Source organism: Brachyistius frenatus, unplaced genomic scaffold, assembly GCF_029030835.1.
Source record: "Brachyistius frenatus isolate BFR_SWC_R1_liver_20210118 unplaced genomic scaffold, ASM2903083v1 Contig_38, whole genome shotgun sequence".
NCBI lineage: Eukaryota > Metazoa > Chordata > Actinopteri > Embiotocidae > Brachyistius > Brachyistius frenatus.
The window spans coordinates 1,240,512-1,257,500 of NW_027210637.1; the positions used below are offsets into that span (position 1 = coordinate 1,240,512).

The 16,989-nt window shown below is 40.0% G+C and overlaps 1 protein-coding gene across 5 annotated transcripts in view; it reads right to left on the bottom strand.

The window, feature by feature from the left end:
• Positions 1-14,235: 14,235 nt before the first annotated feature.
• Positions 14,236-16,989, bottom strand: part of gria2b (glutamate receptor, ionotropic, AMPA 2b) — a 52,472-nt gene continuing 49,718 nt past the window's right edge. For 2 of the 5 annotated variants that reach the window (XM_069701736.1, XM_069701735.1), the window contains exons 15-16: positions 16,890-16,989; positions 16,257-16,347 (exon numbers count right to left, since the gene is read on the bottom strand). The exon at positions 16,890-16,989 is cut by the window's right edge and continues 149 nt beyond it. In XM_069701736.1, the coding sequence (XP_069557837.1) occupies positions 16,893-16,989 (97 nt within the window). In that variant the 3' untranslated portion in view covers positions 16,257-16,347; positions 16,890-16,892. Of the gene's footprint in view, positions 16,348-16,889 lie in introns of all 5 variants that reach the window. The other 3 variants (XM_069701734.1, XM_069701733.1, XM_069701741.1) reach the window with 2 other exon arrangements.

Sequence of the window (16,989 nt, forward strand, 5' to 3'; positions counted from 1 at the left end):
AATCTTGGAGTGCCGAGCTTCACACAATGCGAGGTGGCTTTGCCTTCCGGACTGCCTTGAGCATGCGATGTGGGTGTTTGTATGTATGTTACTCAGCTTCAAAGTTGAAGCCTTGGGGGAGCAGCGCTCGCAGGTATGTCAGTGTTATCTGTATGGACTGGAGATGGGTGGGTACGTGTTGCAACTCAGCGTGGGGAAAGTGCGAAATGGTTTGACGGCATTTCTGATGCCTCGCACCTAAGTGGCATCTAACCTGGTCAAGAGTTTATTCGTTCACTTTTACACCTGTAGTTTGATTTGTGTGGCCCAGATCACAGACAGAAATAATAAAGTTCTGCCTTTTAGCTCCGGTCTGTTTCCTGTTCACACCTATTTATTAAAAAATACGGACCAGAGACTGTATATGAAAGTGGACATAGCTTCTGGGTCTGAAAAATGAGGCTGATGCGGAAGTCCCTTAAGATGCAATACCACCCAGTGCCACTAAAGCTCGGCTCCAAAAAGCCTGCGGCTTCATAGACTCCAATTCAACTTCACTCGTGAAATTTAAAGTCAATAAAGTTTTTCCCCAAGTTATTTCATTTTTGCTTGCTAAAGTGGCTCCTTCTTATTATCTTCATCGTCCCTATCAATAAATAATGAGATCTCAGCTTAGCACAGCGCCTAGCGTGTGGAGCAAGACCTGTCAACGTCGAGCTTTTTTGGGATACATCTAAAAAGTTATGATGGGCAACAGACGGCCTATAACTGTGTATCAAACTATCCTGTGGCCAAAAGGCACCGTCTCTTGTTTCTGCAACAGACAATTACCTTCACCAGCTTGTTGCCATGTGTCTTCTTTCAGTTTTTAAGTGTGTCTCGCTGCTCTTGCAGAGACATTTCACAATAAAAGCAGCTGTAGAGGCAGAAATAAATCTTATAAACAGTGTCCATGTCTTGGGAAATCTATTGACAGGGCCTTGCAATGTATTATATTTGTTGCTCAGTTCAAAGTATACAAGAAGACATAGCTGTCTGTGATAAAAAGGTAAATAAAGAGGGCTTAAGGGTTAAAAATATATATATATATTTCTATTGTGTGGTAAAAAGTAATCGGTAAGAATTGTGAGGAAAAGGTATGTATGTATTTCATTCTATGTCTTTTGATTTTTTTTTTTTTTAAAACAGCTAATTTGATAAAAAGGTATTTTTGCTCGAGAAGTCCATAGTTTTCTGTGCTGTAACCTGTATTCGGCCACATTTTCATCAAGTCAGTGGTAGATTAGTAATGTGAACGGCTGTAGGACGCTGCCAGCTAACTCAGCTCAGTGCTGTAATTTCTTCTGGATTACTTTTGACCTGGAAACGTGAGACAACCACCTGAACAACCTCCCGACTCTGTGAATATGCTCGAGGGCTGTCCTCCAGCTCAGGGACGGACGCCTGTGGACAGTCAGCTTTCTCTGGAGGACCGCGTATCTCCTAACAAAAGGTACCAATCTGCCTTTTTTTGCCTTTGCTCCAGTTTGATTGAAGTGACCGCTAAAGCTTCGGGTTCCATCAAGTCAGTTGCGCAACAGTTCGTATATCTTTGCTATATTGTTTTGCAGTGATCATTTCAAAGTGTTCATTGTTGTGTGTGTGATCATTGTCATAGGGCTTACTCAGGGTGAAAGTACAGGCAAGCAGTTAAATTAGATAAAAGCTAGAAATGATAAAAGCAGAAAGGAAAATCCACAGTATGGTTTCTGGTGCCGCCCAGCAGCTTGTCTTGGCAGATGATTGCTGCTCTGTGGGCCAATTCATACCTGCCTCTTCCTGGAGCCGGTGTTGGAGGCGAGGTCTGTTTGGCCTGGCTGGTTGTGTTGTGCTTTTTTTTTTTTTTTTTGGTGATCTGTTTTTTGTGAATGGTCGTAATGCATCCCTGACGTTTTGCTACACTTTTATAACAGGTGCCATTGCGATGATATCTGCGGGCCGGTCTTAAAGCTGAAAGCATATTCCTCTTCCTGCTACTGCTTAACGCGGCTTTTGTTTGAGGTCGGCTGGCGCAAGTTATCTCGCCTGCCTCATTTGGGCTGTTTGGATGTGTTTTTATTTAGCCAGAGTTGACCGTCGGGGTTGTATTTACTCGGCCTGCTGGCTGGAGCGCCGTGCTGGCGCGCCTCCCGGCCTGAACGAATAGGTGGACTTTGAATCAACCTGGCACCAGCTCCTATCGTTCGATCGTCCCTCACACGGCGTGACTTTAATTGTTCTCTCTCCCTCGCTGGACAGGAGCTGTTGGGCCGGAGCAACAGTCAGACTCTCCGGTGATGGTTTCACCTCACAGATCTCTGACTGCAGTGCACTCCGGGTGTCATTTGGACGGTGTGGCGTGTTCACGCATTGTGTGTAGCATAAGGAGCGTTTCCACCCCTCAGGTGGTCGTTGCTGCGTGATAAGCCCCGGCCCTGCTCCTTGTTTGCTGGGCCTCATTAGGCCGCCGACCAAGATCACGGTGTTATACTCGACAAGCAGCTAATTTGTTGCAGAGAAATATGTTCAAAAACTGGGTGCATTTCTTTGGATTCGCATGTCATCTTAAGTGTTTTTAGAATCCGTGTAATTTTCTTGAGTCCCAAAGTGGTTCAACTTTCTAACAGTCTCCTCAAAGTGAAATTCCCCCAGGGTGGCGTTGTCGAGACAACAAACTACCTCATTATGCTTCTGCCACAAAAAACAGTGTGTTAATGTGACTCTTAAGATTTAAGTAATTAAAATGATTTCTTTTAATTAAATTATTTTTGTGTTGCAATTACAGTTAATGACTTGCTTCATTTTAAAATGTCTTCTGGGTGTTTTTTTTATCGACTCTTTCCGAGGTTAAAGGCCACATACATTAGACTGGTGCTTCTATCATTAAAGGGATACTATACTCAATTGTTTGCTATAGTCTGGTCTCCTAACATTTAGTTATATCCGGGAGATATACGATTTCTGTAGTGACCCCAGTTAAATAGCATTAAGTTAATCCGAGTTACACCAAGGCACCATCTACATAAAAAGAAGGTAGACTGGTATTGTGTCACCATAGTTTTAAGATTTTATTTCACATGTTTTGAAGGAGGGTATTTTTTTTGCCTGGCAGTTCTGCATCAAGTAAATAAGTATTGATAAAAGAGCCTAAATAGCAAGTTTACATGACATTAAATGCATAAAATATAACCGATACTTAATCAGAAGAGAATTATTATTATATTGGACAAATACAAGATTCAGATATTAAAAACTTGACCAAATGAGGACACAGTCAAACATCAAAACATTACTCAATGAAACCAAATTATTCTAGAACAAAAGCAATTCACTAAAAGTACATATTATGGTTAGTTCATAATCACCTGTGTAATATATTGATCATAACTGATTGGGTTAAATCTTAATGCATGGAAATAAGGAATCACATGTCATCTAATGAGGTTTCGTTTGCTTTCAGACAGGTTACCGTTAACACAAAGTAAACTTAAGGTGCGTTTTTCTGGCATTTAGGGAAGAGATTGATAAACATGATGCTACTTCTTCTTTAAGAATAGTCAAAACTCCAGAAACAAGCATGAAATAAATGAATGATTTCATCTGACTACACACTGATCAAGCTCTGTCACAGTTGATCCTCACTGAAACCCTTTTCCTTGGTACTCATCCCTCTGAACAGAATACCAGATTATTCACCGCTATGTATTCAAACTTTCATCCGCTGGATTCTGCTACTGATGCTGTTCACCAACATTGCAAAAAAACTTCACCGTCACACCCATGTGAGCCGGTGGTTTTGGTTTACACCCATTCTTTTGTAGATAATGACAAAGAGACGATAAAATCTCGACATGTTCTACTTTCCAATCAGTGACTCTGCTGAAAAACCTGGTGCTGCTGACAGACCCCACCTGCACGCGACCATCATGGTAAATTTCATGGCCTGATAACACCAATTTGGTAGAGCATCTGCTCACCTGTCAGCATTGTAAGATCTATGAATTAAAGTGACAAAGAAGGAACAATTATTTGGCAGCCGCTAACAGAAGAAGTCGGTGCAGGTCTTGTGTTTGGCAGTGTTCAGTGTGGACACTGGCAACCAACCTGGGAAATGGTGAAATGTGATATGCAGCCAAGAAACATGGTGCTGTGCCAGTTTAACTGATGGGGAAACCAGCCTGCTGTCCTCATCCGGTCGCACCCATGGGTATTTTCCACTCACCCAGAGAGCGTGTCCTTCTCACTTCCTGCTGTGTCTGGGGGTGGATGGCATGTGTATCCACCTGCATTACACCTTTCTCCCAAAACTCCATGCTGACAGGTGAGAAAAAGTGGATCCCCAGGCCAACAAGAATTGGCAGTCACACACATGATAATACAGGGAACTGGCTAACTCAGAGGAAAAGCGGCTCAATCTAAAAACGGAATTCATTTTTGCACAATGACTGGAGTACACCACGCCAAGTCGCTCAATGCTTTATATGTAAATCGAAATGATTTTATGGTAAATAATTCATAAATATGTTTGCCAATCTGCCCTTCAAAGACAGCCACTGAGTAGTGAGAATTTAAGTTTTTAATATGGTCCTGTTATTTTGTTCAAGATAATTAAAACGTCAGACATGTTTTTTGGATATCCAATGAAAGTTTCCTTCGAATGTTCAAAATGTTCAAAAGGCTTTTCATAATTAAATGTCCAGATGTTAGACCTGTAAATGATATTCACAATTATCCCAAAGAAAAAACATAGTTGTTTTTAACATGAAAATAAAAGAGAGCAGAAGAAGTGCTGTTTACTGAGTCCAGGCATTGTACAGATGAATGGAAACTGAACACTGAGGAAGGTATCATCATCTAAACTCTACTTTCATATGATGATTTTATTGTGCTCAATACGGAAGGCACTGATGTTCCACTGACTGCAGTATGAACCTTTAATCCAGTGGGGAAACTCCAGGTGTGTACCAGCAGTAAGTTGCTTCAGGCGATGTCCCAGGGGGGCAGTTTTTCTTCTCACGACAAGCAATTTGTGAATTTTTTTTGCCAGTCCACAGGGATGTGAGAAACCCATCCAAGTATTTTAATTCATGTTTTTTTGTCCTGTCTCTTCTCTTTTGCCCAGCTGTACTTCCCTCTCAAAATGTTGGATTCGGATTGGTTGGAACATATGGATTAACCTTTTAATAGCTGGACACCCTCAGATGCATTCCTATATCGATCATGTGACCTTTGACCTCTCCAAATCTGTTTATTTTCTGTGCAGTTTGGTCGTATTTCTTCTCCGTTCCTTTCCCCTGCTCAGCTGCCTCTTGGGATTGAGGCAACTCGCCTCACCGTGCATAATGTTATTTGATCCCCTATTGGGGTCCTTTTTGTTCTCAGTTGATTCGTACTTCCAGATTCACACATATGATACAACCACAGAGATGGAGTTTTTCCAGCAGTTTAACACAGCTTTTATCCGAATTGCGTTAAGCCACTTCACTGTCCTCTGAAAACACTTGAGGATTGCATCCAGGCTTTCCCCCTGAATGAATTAGATTCTCCTGAAGGAAAATCAATGGACCACCCCCTGAGGAGGTGTTTTGAGGGTGAAAACAGAGAAGGAATCCCAGTGAGTGGACTGTATAACTGGTCATCCATCCATGGAAACAGTGTCAAGCCTCCTTCATCTCTCCTGCCAAGCGTTGGCCCTGATGCTCCCCCTTAGCTCATGTAGCCAAACCATGCATGTGTCGATAACTCTCCTGAGACTGTGACACTCTTTCACCTCGGCGTATAGAGAAAGGAATGAACGGTGAAAAAAGAAAATAGGCCACGGTGTATGAAGTGTATTGCATTGATTGTAGATTTGGACTTCAATGAAAAATAGACACACGCTAGGAGGTTTTCCAATAAACAATGAGGCAATAAGGGAATAAAATAATGTACAATCATGAGAAACACTGCACAGAGCATGGAGAACTTGTGACTCACAAGTGTAAGAATTTACCTAGATAGTTAGCACCCTTTAGCGAAAGTACTTTACCAAGAAGACATGCGAGTAGTCACCAACTGTCTTAAGAAAAGAAGATGAATTTTGTCATGCTGGTCCTCTTTTACACTGACATGAACCCAAAGTAGCCCTTAAAGATGTTTAACAGGAGCCAAAACACCTTTGAGTTACCAAAAAAACTCAAAACGGTCCTCACAAACATAGAAACACAAGTACAACACCACACTTAAACATGCATCTTTCCCCTCACACACACAGCTGGTCATCAGCAGCAGTATAAGCCATGAGTACGCTCACGCATAGCTGAAAGGCAGTTTACCCACGTGACTAGCGTTGCAATCTACATGGGCAACATAAATCAGGGAAAGGCAGTGATGAAAAATGTAATCATGATCATCTTCAATGCACAAGGAAGATTCGTATTCCCCAGACGAGAGTTCCATCTCCCCCGACGTCGCTGACAATGCCAACTCCATCGGCAAAGTGAGGCGTTCAAAGGCATATGGCGTCAGTCTGCGTGGAATCTTCCCGAGGAGGCCGAATGAGGGCCATTTCTTAATGCCTCCTGAAGCTGATGCCCTTAATCCCCGCCGTCATTTATTTTATTTCCAACTGAAATAATAATTAAAAAAAATAATAAAAAAAAGCGTGAAAGTAAAGCAGCATCTGTAAAGCTGTAAATGTTTCAGATCAAGCTCCTTATGTAATCTATAAATCACAGATTGGAGGCTAATATCAGTAGAAATCAGCGCTTCTGGATAAAGGTGGACTTAAATTAGCAAAGGGACAGACTTGTACAGCCGGGGAGGCTTCTTTGCACAGATGGCAACTCACTGTGACACACCCTAAACAGCTGCTGCATAATTTATCCTTCGTCAAATGAGCTGCAGCGTTGTTTACCTATTTCCTGTCAGAGTCATCATTAGTTTGCAGACTTCGTGTATCTTTTCCACCGCGTCAACGTATGCTGGCATTTTGCTGAGTCTCCACTGAAAAATGGAGTATCTTGTGTTCTTGGTGTGTTCTGTATTCAATTATCGTTGAACAAATTGCAACATATGGGGAGGAGGAAATGGAGTCTGTTTTTAGCGCTTTTTAATGTATATAATTTTATACTGTGGCTCACAATCAATGGGGGATAAAATACCATCACACATATATGACAGAACACAGGAATGAAATCATTTTGCACGCGACGCTCGCATTTCCAGAGCTTGAGCTTCTTGGATGCTTTAGATGATTAATCAGGATGAAAATAGTGTTGAATTTTTATTTTGGACAAATGGAAGTTTCTAATATTGTTTTACAATTTTTATGTGTCATTCTGGCTTATGTCTAAGCCCAAGGAGTCTTGAAATAGTTGTGCATATAATGCAATAAAAAAAATAAAGAAAAATCTATTCAGTTATCCCCTGGGTGGGATAAAATGAGAAGAATGGGTGGTGTATTTCTCTGAGGTGAATCGTATCTGTTGGTATGATCCATTTTCTTGAGTGCTCTCGAGCAGCATCTGGGAATGGCCTTCTTCTATACGTCGCCATATATCCCACAGGGTTATGAGACAGACCATTAGTTTATTGCTCGGCCAGCTTTGGCAAGCCAGTGAGCATGAACAATGCAAATAATTGAAGGGGAGCAGGAAACATTTTCCACTGATAACTTGAGTGAAAAGATTGAACGGCTTGTTTCTGACTGCTGTTTAGGGTTTGTTAGTGCTGCCGACTTGAATGTTACCAAATTAGTCTTCGTCAAGGAAAATGGAAATGCAGAGCGATCTTTGGACACACAGACATCTGATTGACTGGACCACATACAGCACTTAACCCGTCACACCACGGAGGCAACTCATAAATCAAACAAATGCGATCAAAGTGGAAATCTTCAGTTTGCTTCATTTTGAATGTCACTGCTATTAAACACAGCTGCTGTGTCTGCTAAGTTGCATCCCTGACATTTGCAGAAGAAATGCCACCTCAGAGCTGCTTGTACACCTTCGACGTGCTCAAAGCGATGGAAAACAACAGAACAACAGCTTGCCGTGGTCCGTTACCATGGAAATGTGTTCGACCTTGTTCAAGAGAGAAGCTCTCGGTTTTGTTTTGAAGGTACCCCCCTCCGCTGTCAGTCCTCCCAGATCACACATGATTGCAAACTCACGATGAAACACAACAGCTGTTTGTTTTATTTTTTATTTTATTTTACAGGCGACTTAAAATGGTGGTATGCATGGAGAGCCCCCTTCCCTCTCCCCTCCCGCCACCGACATGCAGCTACAGGGATGACACGCCGTATTGAAACATGAGAAACCCAGCTAACACTGTTGCCATGACAACCCAGCCAGAGGATAACTGTTTTACAGCATACAACGCCACCCACCACCTTGGCTGCCTCAGAAATATGCCGCTCTTTTCTTTTTTTGCTGTCTGTGGCAGTGGGGAGATGCTCTGGTAGTCACTCAGGCTTTTTTTTCTTTCTTCCTTTTAATCACCAACTGCAGTGACGAGACTTCTTCCAGGGAAAGAGTTGCCGCTTCCCTCCACCAGAGCTGCAGACGAATTTAAGGAGTGAACACTAATGAACCATCCTTTTGTTAGCTGTGCGTGACACGAGCAGAAATTAATTGAAAATGTCACATCTGCATTGGAAATGTCATTGGGTTTAAAAGTTGCACCTCAACGGATGCCATTATTTCACTTTGGTCGCACTTCAAGACAGAATAAATGAACTCGGCTATTGTTTATGATGTCATTTTTATCAGGGACAGAAAAGTCAAGTCTTTCTTGTAAATTATCTGGTCACTTCACTAGAATATAATAGCCATGCATTTTTTTCCCCCACTGCACTAGAAAATAAAATGTGCATCCTTGATCAGTGGCATCATCGGTTTTAATCGTATTTCCTCAATATTATTATAACACGACCCATAAATTATTATCGGCAGTAGCATTAACATTTTGAGTTTTTCCTAAAATAAGGATAAATCACAGTTACCAGAATTTTTTTTTTTTTTTACCAGGATTTGGTGTCATCCTTCTTGTCACAACACTAATTAGTATGCAGATTGTTCCTGTCAACAATATAATTGATTGGTTAGCAGGTGAAAGTATTGTAGGTTGATTAGCTCCAGGGGCCAATAAATCATGAATTAGACTTAATGATTACATTATAATTGTGACTGGTCTTTGGGGCAGGTCAATATCAGAAAATGATGAATGCATCTGTATATTTTATTTTTAATTCATTCATATTTATTAATTCGTGATTTAGTTTTGTTTAACTGGGGCAACGTGGAATATAGTTATTGCACCAAGCAGGTAAAAGCTCATTTCTTTTTGTAGCCTCTGTGTGAAAAACAGGTCATATTATTTAATGCTATAAGGATGGAAGTACAATGTTAACATATATTTTGACCCAATCCTATCTTACTTTGAAATCTAGCGACTAAATTCACGTCTGAAGGCTTCAAATCGAATAAGATAAAAATAAATGATTTTGAAGATTAAATCAAAGTAAATTTTGTAGTCTGGCCCTCTCGGAGTAAACACTGCTTTGCTGTGGGGGTTTAGCGAGAACAAACTCCTGTCCATGGCCATCGGAATCACTGTGAGGTAAATTAATCCGACCCCGCATTAGCATTGCTGTCTTACTGGAGCTCAGGTGTGATCTTATACAAGAGGACTGGACACTGCCATCCTCTGCCCTTCATCTCCTCTAACACTAAGCCTGAAGTTCTGTTGTAGCTTGCAGAGCTTTTTGCTGTGATATAAATAACTTTCAACCTGTCATTTCCATAATATCCTCCAGGTTCCACCGGCTTCTTCAGCGGGTAAAACCAGTCGATATTAATTTGACATAAATTGTCACCTTGATTGGATTCTGGTGACATCTAGATGAGCGAACACCTTAATTAAGTTTATCTGAGACAGACCACAACTTCCTCTCAAAGTGTAACTGGATAAAATTAAGATGGACTCAAAATGAAAGGATATAAATGAATCCAAATCCATTACTCATATTGTTTTCAAGCTTTTTTCAGTTTGTACAAACAAAATCAAGAGTGTTTCAGTGCTGTGTGAGCATTTCTGGATCAATGCTGCATTTTAACGAGGTCAGGGCAGGCTTCAGCTAATAAACCCTGAAGATGAAACATTGTCCCGGCCGTTGCTATTGTTGTCTCCTATATGAGGTGGCAGATTCAGGCCATTCCCTGTTTACCTTCTGTCATCATTAGCTTCAGCCCGGGGAGGATCCTATCGGAGTCAACCGTTGACAACGAGCAATGTAAAACGCTGGAAGGAAAGGAGGGAGACATGGCTGGCGCCTCGCAGGCTGATTGCCCACACGGGTAAAAGATTCATTTTGTTCAACCATCCCTCGATGCTAAGATTGGCTGAACTAATGGTCCATAAGCACAGTTGATTACACAAAGGTGGTGCGACTGATTGGTGGAATGATAGCGTCGCTCTTGTGGAATGTAACTCCAATAAGTCATTTCCCCGAAGAAGAAGAGCAAAATTGGGTCAAAGTTTGGTTCGCCTTCTCACAACAACACAGAATTGCCTTAGCTCCAAGAAAAAACAGCTAAGGTCAAGCAAATGTTTTTTTGGTTGAAAGCCAAACAGTACAATTGTGCCTAAATGTGAGGGAAACGTCAACATTATTTTGTTCAGACAAAGGGAACATATGACAAACTGAAATACTTTAACTTATCTATGTGTGTATTAATAAGGAAGTGCTAGAAAAGCATACGAGATACTGTTTTAAAGGCAAAATGTATTTTTCAGACCATTGTGTGCTCTCAAGCTTTGTTAGACATCAGTTTCAGTTGAGTTTCCTCCTCAAGTCCCAATAGAAAGACTTAATTTAATATTGTTGTTCTGTAGTTGCCATCCTACCAAAGACCTGACAATTTTCACACTGGTCTTTCACGCACAAGTAAAAGGGTTTCATGCAAAAATTGATGTCAACTAAAACACTAAAATGACTGTCGGAGATGAGAGCTGAATTTATTCCAAGGAGCCGTCCACCAGGCAAAACCCTCACAAAATGTTTTCGGCTGACCAGATGTGTCCAGTAGCAAAGCCATCTGACTCAACTCGGCACCAGATGGTGAGCAACCCTCTGCTCTGCCCAACTGTTTACATCAGGGTATGTGAGCGGAGTAAAGATGGAGAGGTGTGTGAATCTTTTTTGCCCGGAGCAATGAGCGGCTATTTCAGAAAGTCAGAGCACACATATTCTTTCTGTTCAAGATATCAACTCAAAACAGTGACAGTGAACCCCCGTTCATCTTCCCAAAGGGAAGTCGCTGATCATGGAGCTAGTTTCCTGCTGTGTGACAAGAGTTTGCAGGTGGAGGCTTGAAAAAGATCGGGAAAAGAAAGTCGCAAAAAATTAGACAGGCAGCAGAAATAAGACATTCAAAGGTAATGTTTGCCCAAATATCAGCAAATCCTCCAACCGATACAACCTGAAACAGACCGTTTATTTCGACCTTCCAAAACCACCCAGGGTGTTTTTGCCCCCGGTTGGGTTTAAGCACTTCGTTAAAGGAAAAATTATGTTTGCGTTTGGGTAAAAAAAAAAAAAGAATATTTGAACCAAGTCGTGTGTTAAAGTTGCTACTTTCTTAAAGTTATGTCAACCTTTGTCGTCATGGCAACAGTAAACAGCAACAGTTAAACGTGATTAAATAACTATCCTGATTCGTGAGTGGAAACAGGAAACGAACAGGCTATTTTAAAAATAGTTACTCTGATCTGTCATTGAGGTCACGTTCACCGGAAACTAGTTACGTGCAAAAAGATCCAAAAATGTAGCCTGCTGCGAAACAGAACAAATTTCACTTCGTGAATATGGATCTGGGACAAACACGCTTAACCAACAACACCGCCTGCTGATTGATTCGCTAATATAAGCACAATATACTTTAGCGCCTCCATTCGTTAACAATTGAAAGACTACTAAAGAAATTGTCAATAGAATATCCATTTAAAGTTTTGATCATTTTCTATAATCCCTGGGTATCAGTTCACAAGGTTCGAGTGCGGCCACACACGATTTTAATATGATGTAATTAACTTCAAGGTGTGATTGAAGATGAACACAAAGAACCGGAGAGGAACATATGGCTCGAATGGGAGAGAAGCGGTTTAATCTTTATGGAGCAGAGGGAAGTCAACCATCTTCGTGGAAACGTGTGACATTCATTAACACTCAGCAGAAGGAGGGTGGACTAACGGCACCTCAGTACTCAGCGCTATAAGCTCATAACGGTAAGATTCATTGTGCCTCATGGATGGCAACACTCCACAAAGACAGAGACTTGACTTTAAACCAATGAGTGGCAGTTTGCAGAAAAATGACTGGATTGTATAAAATCTTAAAGGAAAATCAACATTTCTCTTTTTCATCGAGTTTTTACAGTAATGCAGTTGAGATTGTTTGAAATCCAATGAGAAACCCCTCCCAAAAAAGAAATTAATACAATGTTATATAATTCCAAATAAATTAATATAAATAAAAATAGCACTTCTAAGTATATTTTTGCTAGCTGGCTTTACGCCATCTAATTGTTTTTCATCTAAGCCTCTCTAAGTCTGATTTGCATATATATTTGCATAAGCTAAAGATATTTTTTTAAACCGTTTTACTTGGAGACCTATTTATCATCATGTGATGACCTTATTGTGGAAATAAAAGCCGACCTGCTCAGGTGTGTTCAGTAATCTGGCTGTGCTGGTTGTGGTTATTACAAAAAAAATAAAAAATAAAATAAAAATGTCAAAATATAGCAAAACAAGGCAGCACATTTAAACATAAATATGTTTTAATCAGTAGTATTAGCCGTTTTAGTGAATTTACTTGATTGCTCCATAAGCAAGTAAACTAGGCTAATGATCTTGGAGAGTTTTAGTTCCCGTCTTTATTAACTTTTTATTAAATGCCGGGGTTGAGTAAAGAAAATAGAAATTGCAGCTATTATAACTTGTTATGCCAGCCAAGCAGACTGGCTAGTGGGCTAAATCTTAGAGGGAGCTCTGTGCAACAGCAGCTCACCAACTGTAGCTGCTAATAGTTTCAACATTACCAAACTTCTGACCCAACCTAGACTGAGTAAATCAGCAAATATCCCTTTCAAAGTAAGTGTTTGGCTGGCTGTAAAAGAGACTCAATCCCCAAACACACCCCGGAGTTAATATGCCAAACATAAAAGCAAAAATAAACACCGTTGCTGCTCGGTACAAAAAAAAAAAAAAAAAATCACTAAATGGTCGATAAGGCAAATTTCCTCATTCACGACAACTATGTATTATAGCTGAAAGTTATGCGTAAACGGGGCGGAGCATCTTCGAGTGGCAATCGGGAGCTATCATAGTAGTCTTGCTCCCCAAAGTAATACAGACAGAGACCATCCTCTGTGCTGGTTTCGAAAACTCTTCCTCATTTGGCCCACCTCAGCTCCACCCTCACACCACCTCCACCTGGATTAGCTTGCTACTCAGGTCACAGTCAGGCATTGTCAAAATGGCAAAGGTTGGAGCCAGCCACACCGAGCTTCAAAATCGGCCTACATGAAACCTAAGGGTGCAGGAGGGTTAGGTCCATTTAAAAAAAAAATAAATATTTTTTTAGAGTAAACTATTCCATCATGTCTTTATGAAGCCTCAACCTGAACGGAGGTCTTGTCAGACTAATTGCAAACACACTTGCGGGTGTGCACAGACGAATGTCAGTCGAACACAATCTGTGAACACCCACGCGATCCTGAGGAGAGGTCTAATCAGGGAAAATAACCAACAACTTTGTCTGTGGGATAGGCTACAGGTGTTTGCAGGGCCTTCAACCAAACCAATTCATGTCAGATGAAAACTTTACAAGCCAGCCACACCTATTGTTACCTTAAGAAAATATAATGGTGTCATTTATTTAAAAATAATATTCTTTAATCACGATTGTTAGATGCATTTTTCTTTATGGGTTATTCCTCATTGAAAAACTGCAATGGCATCTGTTTGAAAATCATTCATCTTATAAGTATATACAAATAACTTAACTTTTAGTTGTGTATATAGGCAAACGGATTAAACAGCCATAAGTAAGTAGCCTCAATATTTGAACAAAATATAGCTTAGCTACATACAAATGAATACAAATAAAACATTAGTCTGCTTCGTGCCGTGATGCCTTTCCTTCAAATCGATAGCAAGTCACTCTAAATAAATGACTCACGGAAAGATAACAAGAGATCAGCCACTTTTATTTAGAAAGAGTCCCAAAAAATAAACAAGTTAGCACACATTCCATATACAAAATGTCATTGGAATAGCCCGAATATGCGATGAAATTGATTAGCAACTACGGTATATGTTTCTAATAGTTGATTACAAAAACAACAGTGATAATAATAGTACAGTTGGTTTCCCTGCTGGTTGCAGTGGAGGGCTCTTCATGGGTCAATTTAACAGGGAATAAAAGAAAAACCCTAAATAAATTACATCTTATAATTAGAAGTGCTCAGCTGTATAAACTGTGTAACTAACTAAAGGTGAGACTGCTGAAACTAACTGAAATAAAGTACTGTATTTTCATAATGAGTTTTCAAATTTAGTATTTCATTGACGCAAAGTAGATCTGAGAAGGGGGATATCATTTTTCATATTTTTAACTTTTATATAAAATATATGTTTATATGTATATATTGTGTATATGTCTCATATTGTATTTCCAATTTCAAACAGTTAACCTCACAACTTCAACATTAAAAATGAGAACGCATGTTTGGCAGTAATGAAATAAACGTATGTAGTATTTGCGGCAACAACATGCAACTGGTGCTACTTCATTGTCAGATCAATGCAAAATACATGGAGACTGGAAAACAAAGCGAGAAAGGCTATTGTATTAGCACTGTCATTGCCACCAACTGTACATCTAGTTACAAAAGTTACAGAATGTATCAGAATCATTTACATTCACTGAGATGACAGTGATTGAGTATATTAAGACTATATTTATATCTACTGGCACTAGAATTTGGCACTCTTACTTATTTGGCATTTTAAAACCATCACGTAAACCATGTGAATGTGGATGCCTGTTTTCGATGTCACAAAATGTGATGCGATAATACCATACAATTTTTTTGTTTGTTTGTTGTTTTCCCATTCATGGCATGTAAACAGATTAATTTCCTCCTCCAATGTAGAACAACGACCCTGGTCCTTGTCAGAAAAAATACAAACAGCAAAAGCACTGAAGCGAACCGAGAGACAAAAGTAGAAAGCAAAAATTGCTGCACTGACTCTTACAAGAAAAACATAGAAGGATTGATTCCAAATGTCAAGCATTGACATAGATTTCATATCAACACCAAATGTTAAAGATAAAAATATACAGGAAAGTTCAGAATTAATTACATGATTTCAACATCTCACCCCCATATGCAATGTATTTGGCTTTAAAAATATGGAACTAGAAGCTGTTTAGTATTTTTTCTTTCTTTATACTCACACATTAAGATGTTTATATTCAACCGGTATGTAAGCAAGTTTATTTAAAAGCTATTTTGTGAAAATACATAAAAATATTTTTTTCAATAAACTTTTTTTTCCCACAGATTTTCTTAGAAAAAAACGAACAATTTCACATCTTAATGCAGATGATATCAAGTGTGCTTGAAAATCCTGTTTTGGCGGTGGTGGCTACAGAAACAGTGTGTGTTTTTGACGACATCTCCTGACGCGCGTGCACTCCCACGCTCTTCCCACACACACACACACACACACGCACACAAAATACAGTTGAGGTGACTGAATCTCCGACTCCCAGAAGCAGCCGTTGCCATCAATCAAGCCCTCACTTCCGTCTCAGTCCAGTCCAGACAGATAGATAGGAAAGCACGGTGTCACCAGTTTAGAAAAAAAAAAGAGCCGGCCTTTTATATTCCGAGATGAAATTCCACTCGGAAAGGGAGGCATTTTATATGGTGAGAAATAGAGACAGAGAGAAAGAATACAAGTCTTTGTGATCGACAAAAATGAAGCCTCCATCTCTCCTACTTTTCCTTTTTCACCATACAGACAAAAAGAAAAGCGCCCGAACAACAACCAAAAAAAAAAAAAAAAAAAAGGAAAAAAAGAAATCGCTCTGTTGAAACCATTGTAAGGCACTCAGAAGTTTCTCATTGATCAGGACAGATCTGTCAGGCTGACGTTTAGTCCCATGTCAGGTCTCACGTAAGGGACAGCATGGACAGCTTTAGGAAACTCTGGAGTCATCACCCGACCATTCTCCCCAGTACTCCCTGTGACTGAAAGTCTCGCTTTATTCCTCATGGCGTCCCCAAAAGTCATCTATAAAAACACACAGAGTCACGTGTACACCCAGACACAAGCCGACACAATCACCGTCACATTCGCACACACACAAGGATCCATACACAAACAAGGAAGTGACATGTTAGACAGGTCAGAGCATTTCCACATCTATAAGCTTAAAAAGTTTATAAATGTATAAAACATGAGAATGTAGATGAGAACTTAATATGATGTCCATGGGTAACACAATGCACGATGCAAATGATCATGTAAAGGCTTCTGCATGGTCATTGCAAGCATTATAGTTGAAATGTGTTACTAGGACAGAGGTATTAACAAGCATGGCCAGCAACAGTCATACATGAAAATGGTTTAAAATAGCAAGGAAACTTAAATGGACGAACACAATTGTTAAGCTTTAAAAAAGGGGGATATCTCTCTCTCTCATTAAATCATAAATCACCAGTACATACGATCCTTTGGCCAACCTCTTCATTCACTAACACTGAAGGATGGAACGGATGGAGCCAAAAAAGCGTGCATTTGGGGGGGATATTTATGAAAACCTCGTTCCCTACCCCCTAAATTTTTACACTTTCGATCCCATATACGTTGTAACCTTCCTTATAAGTTGCAAAATTCTGTGAATTCTGCGAGGAAGTTGGGTTAATATTCTGT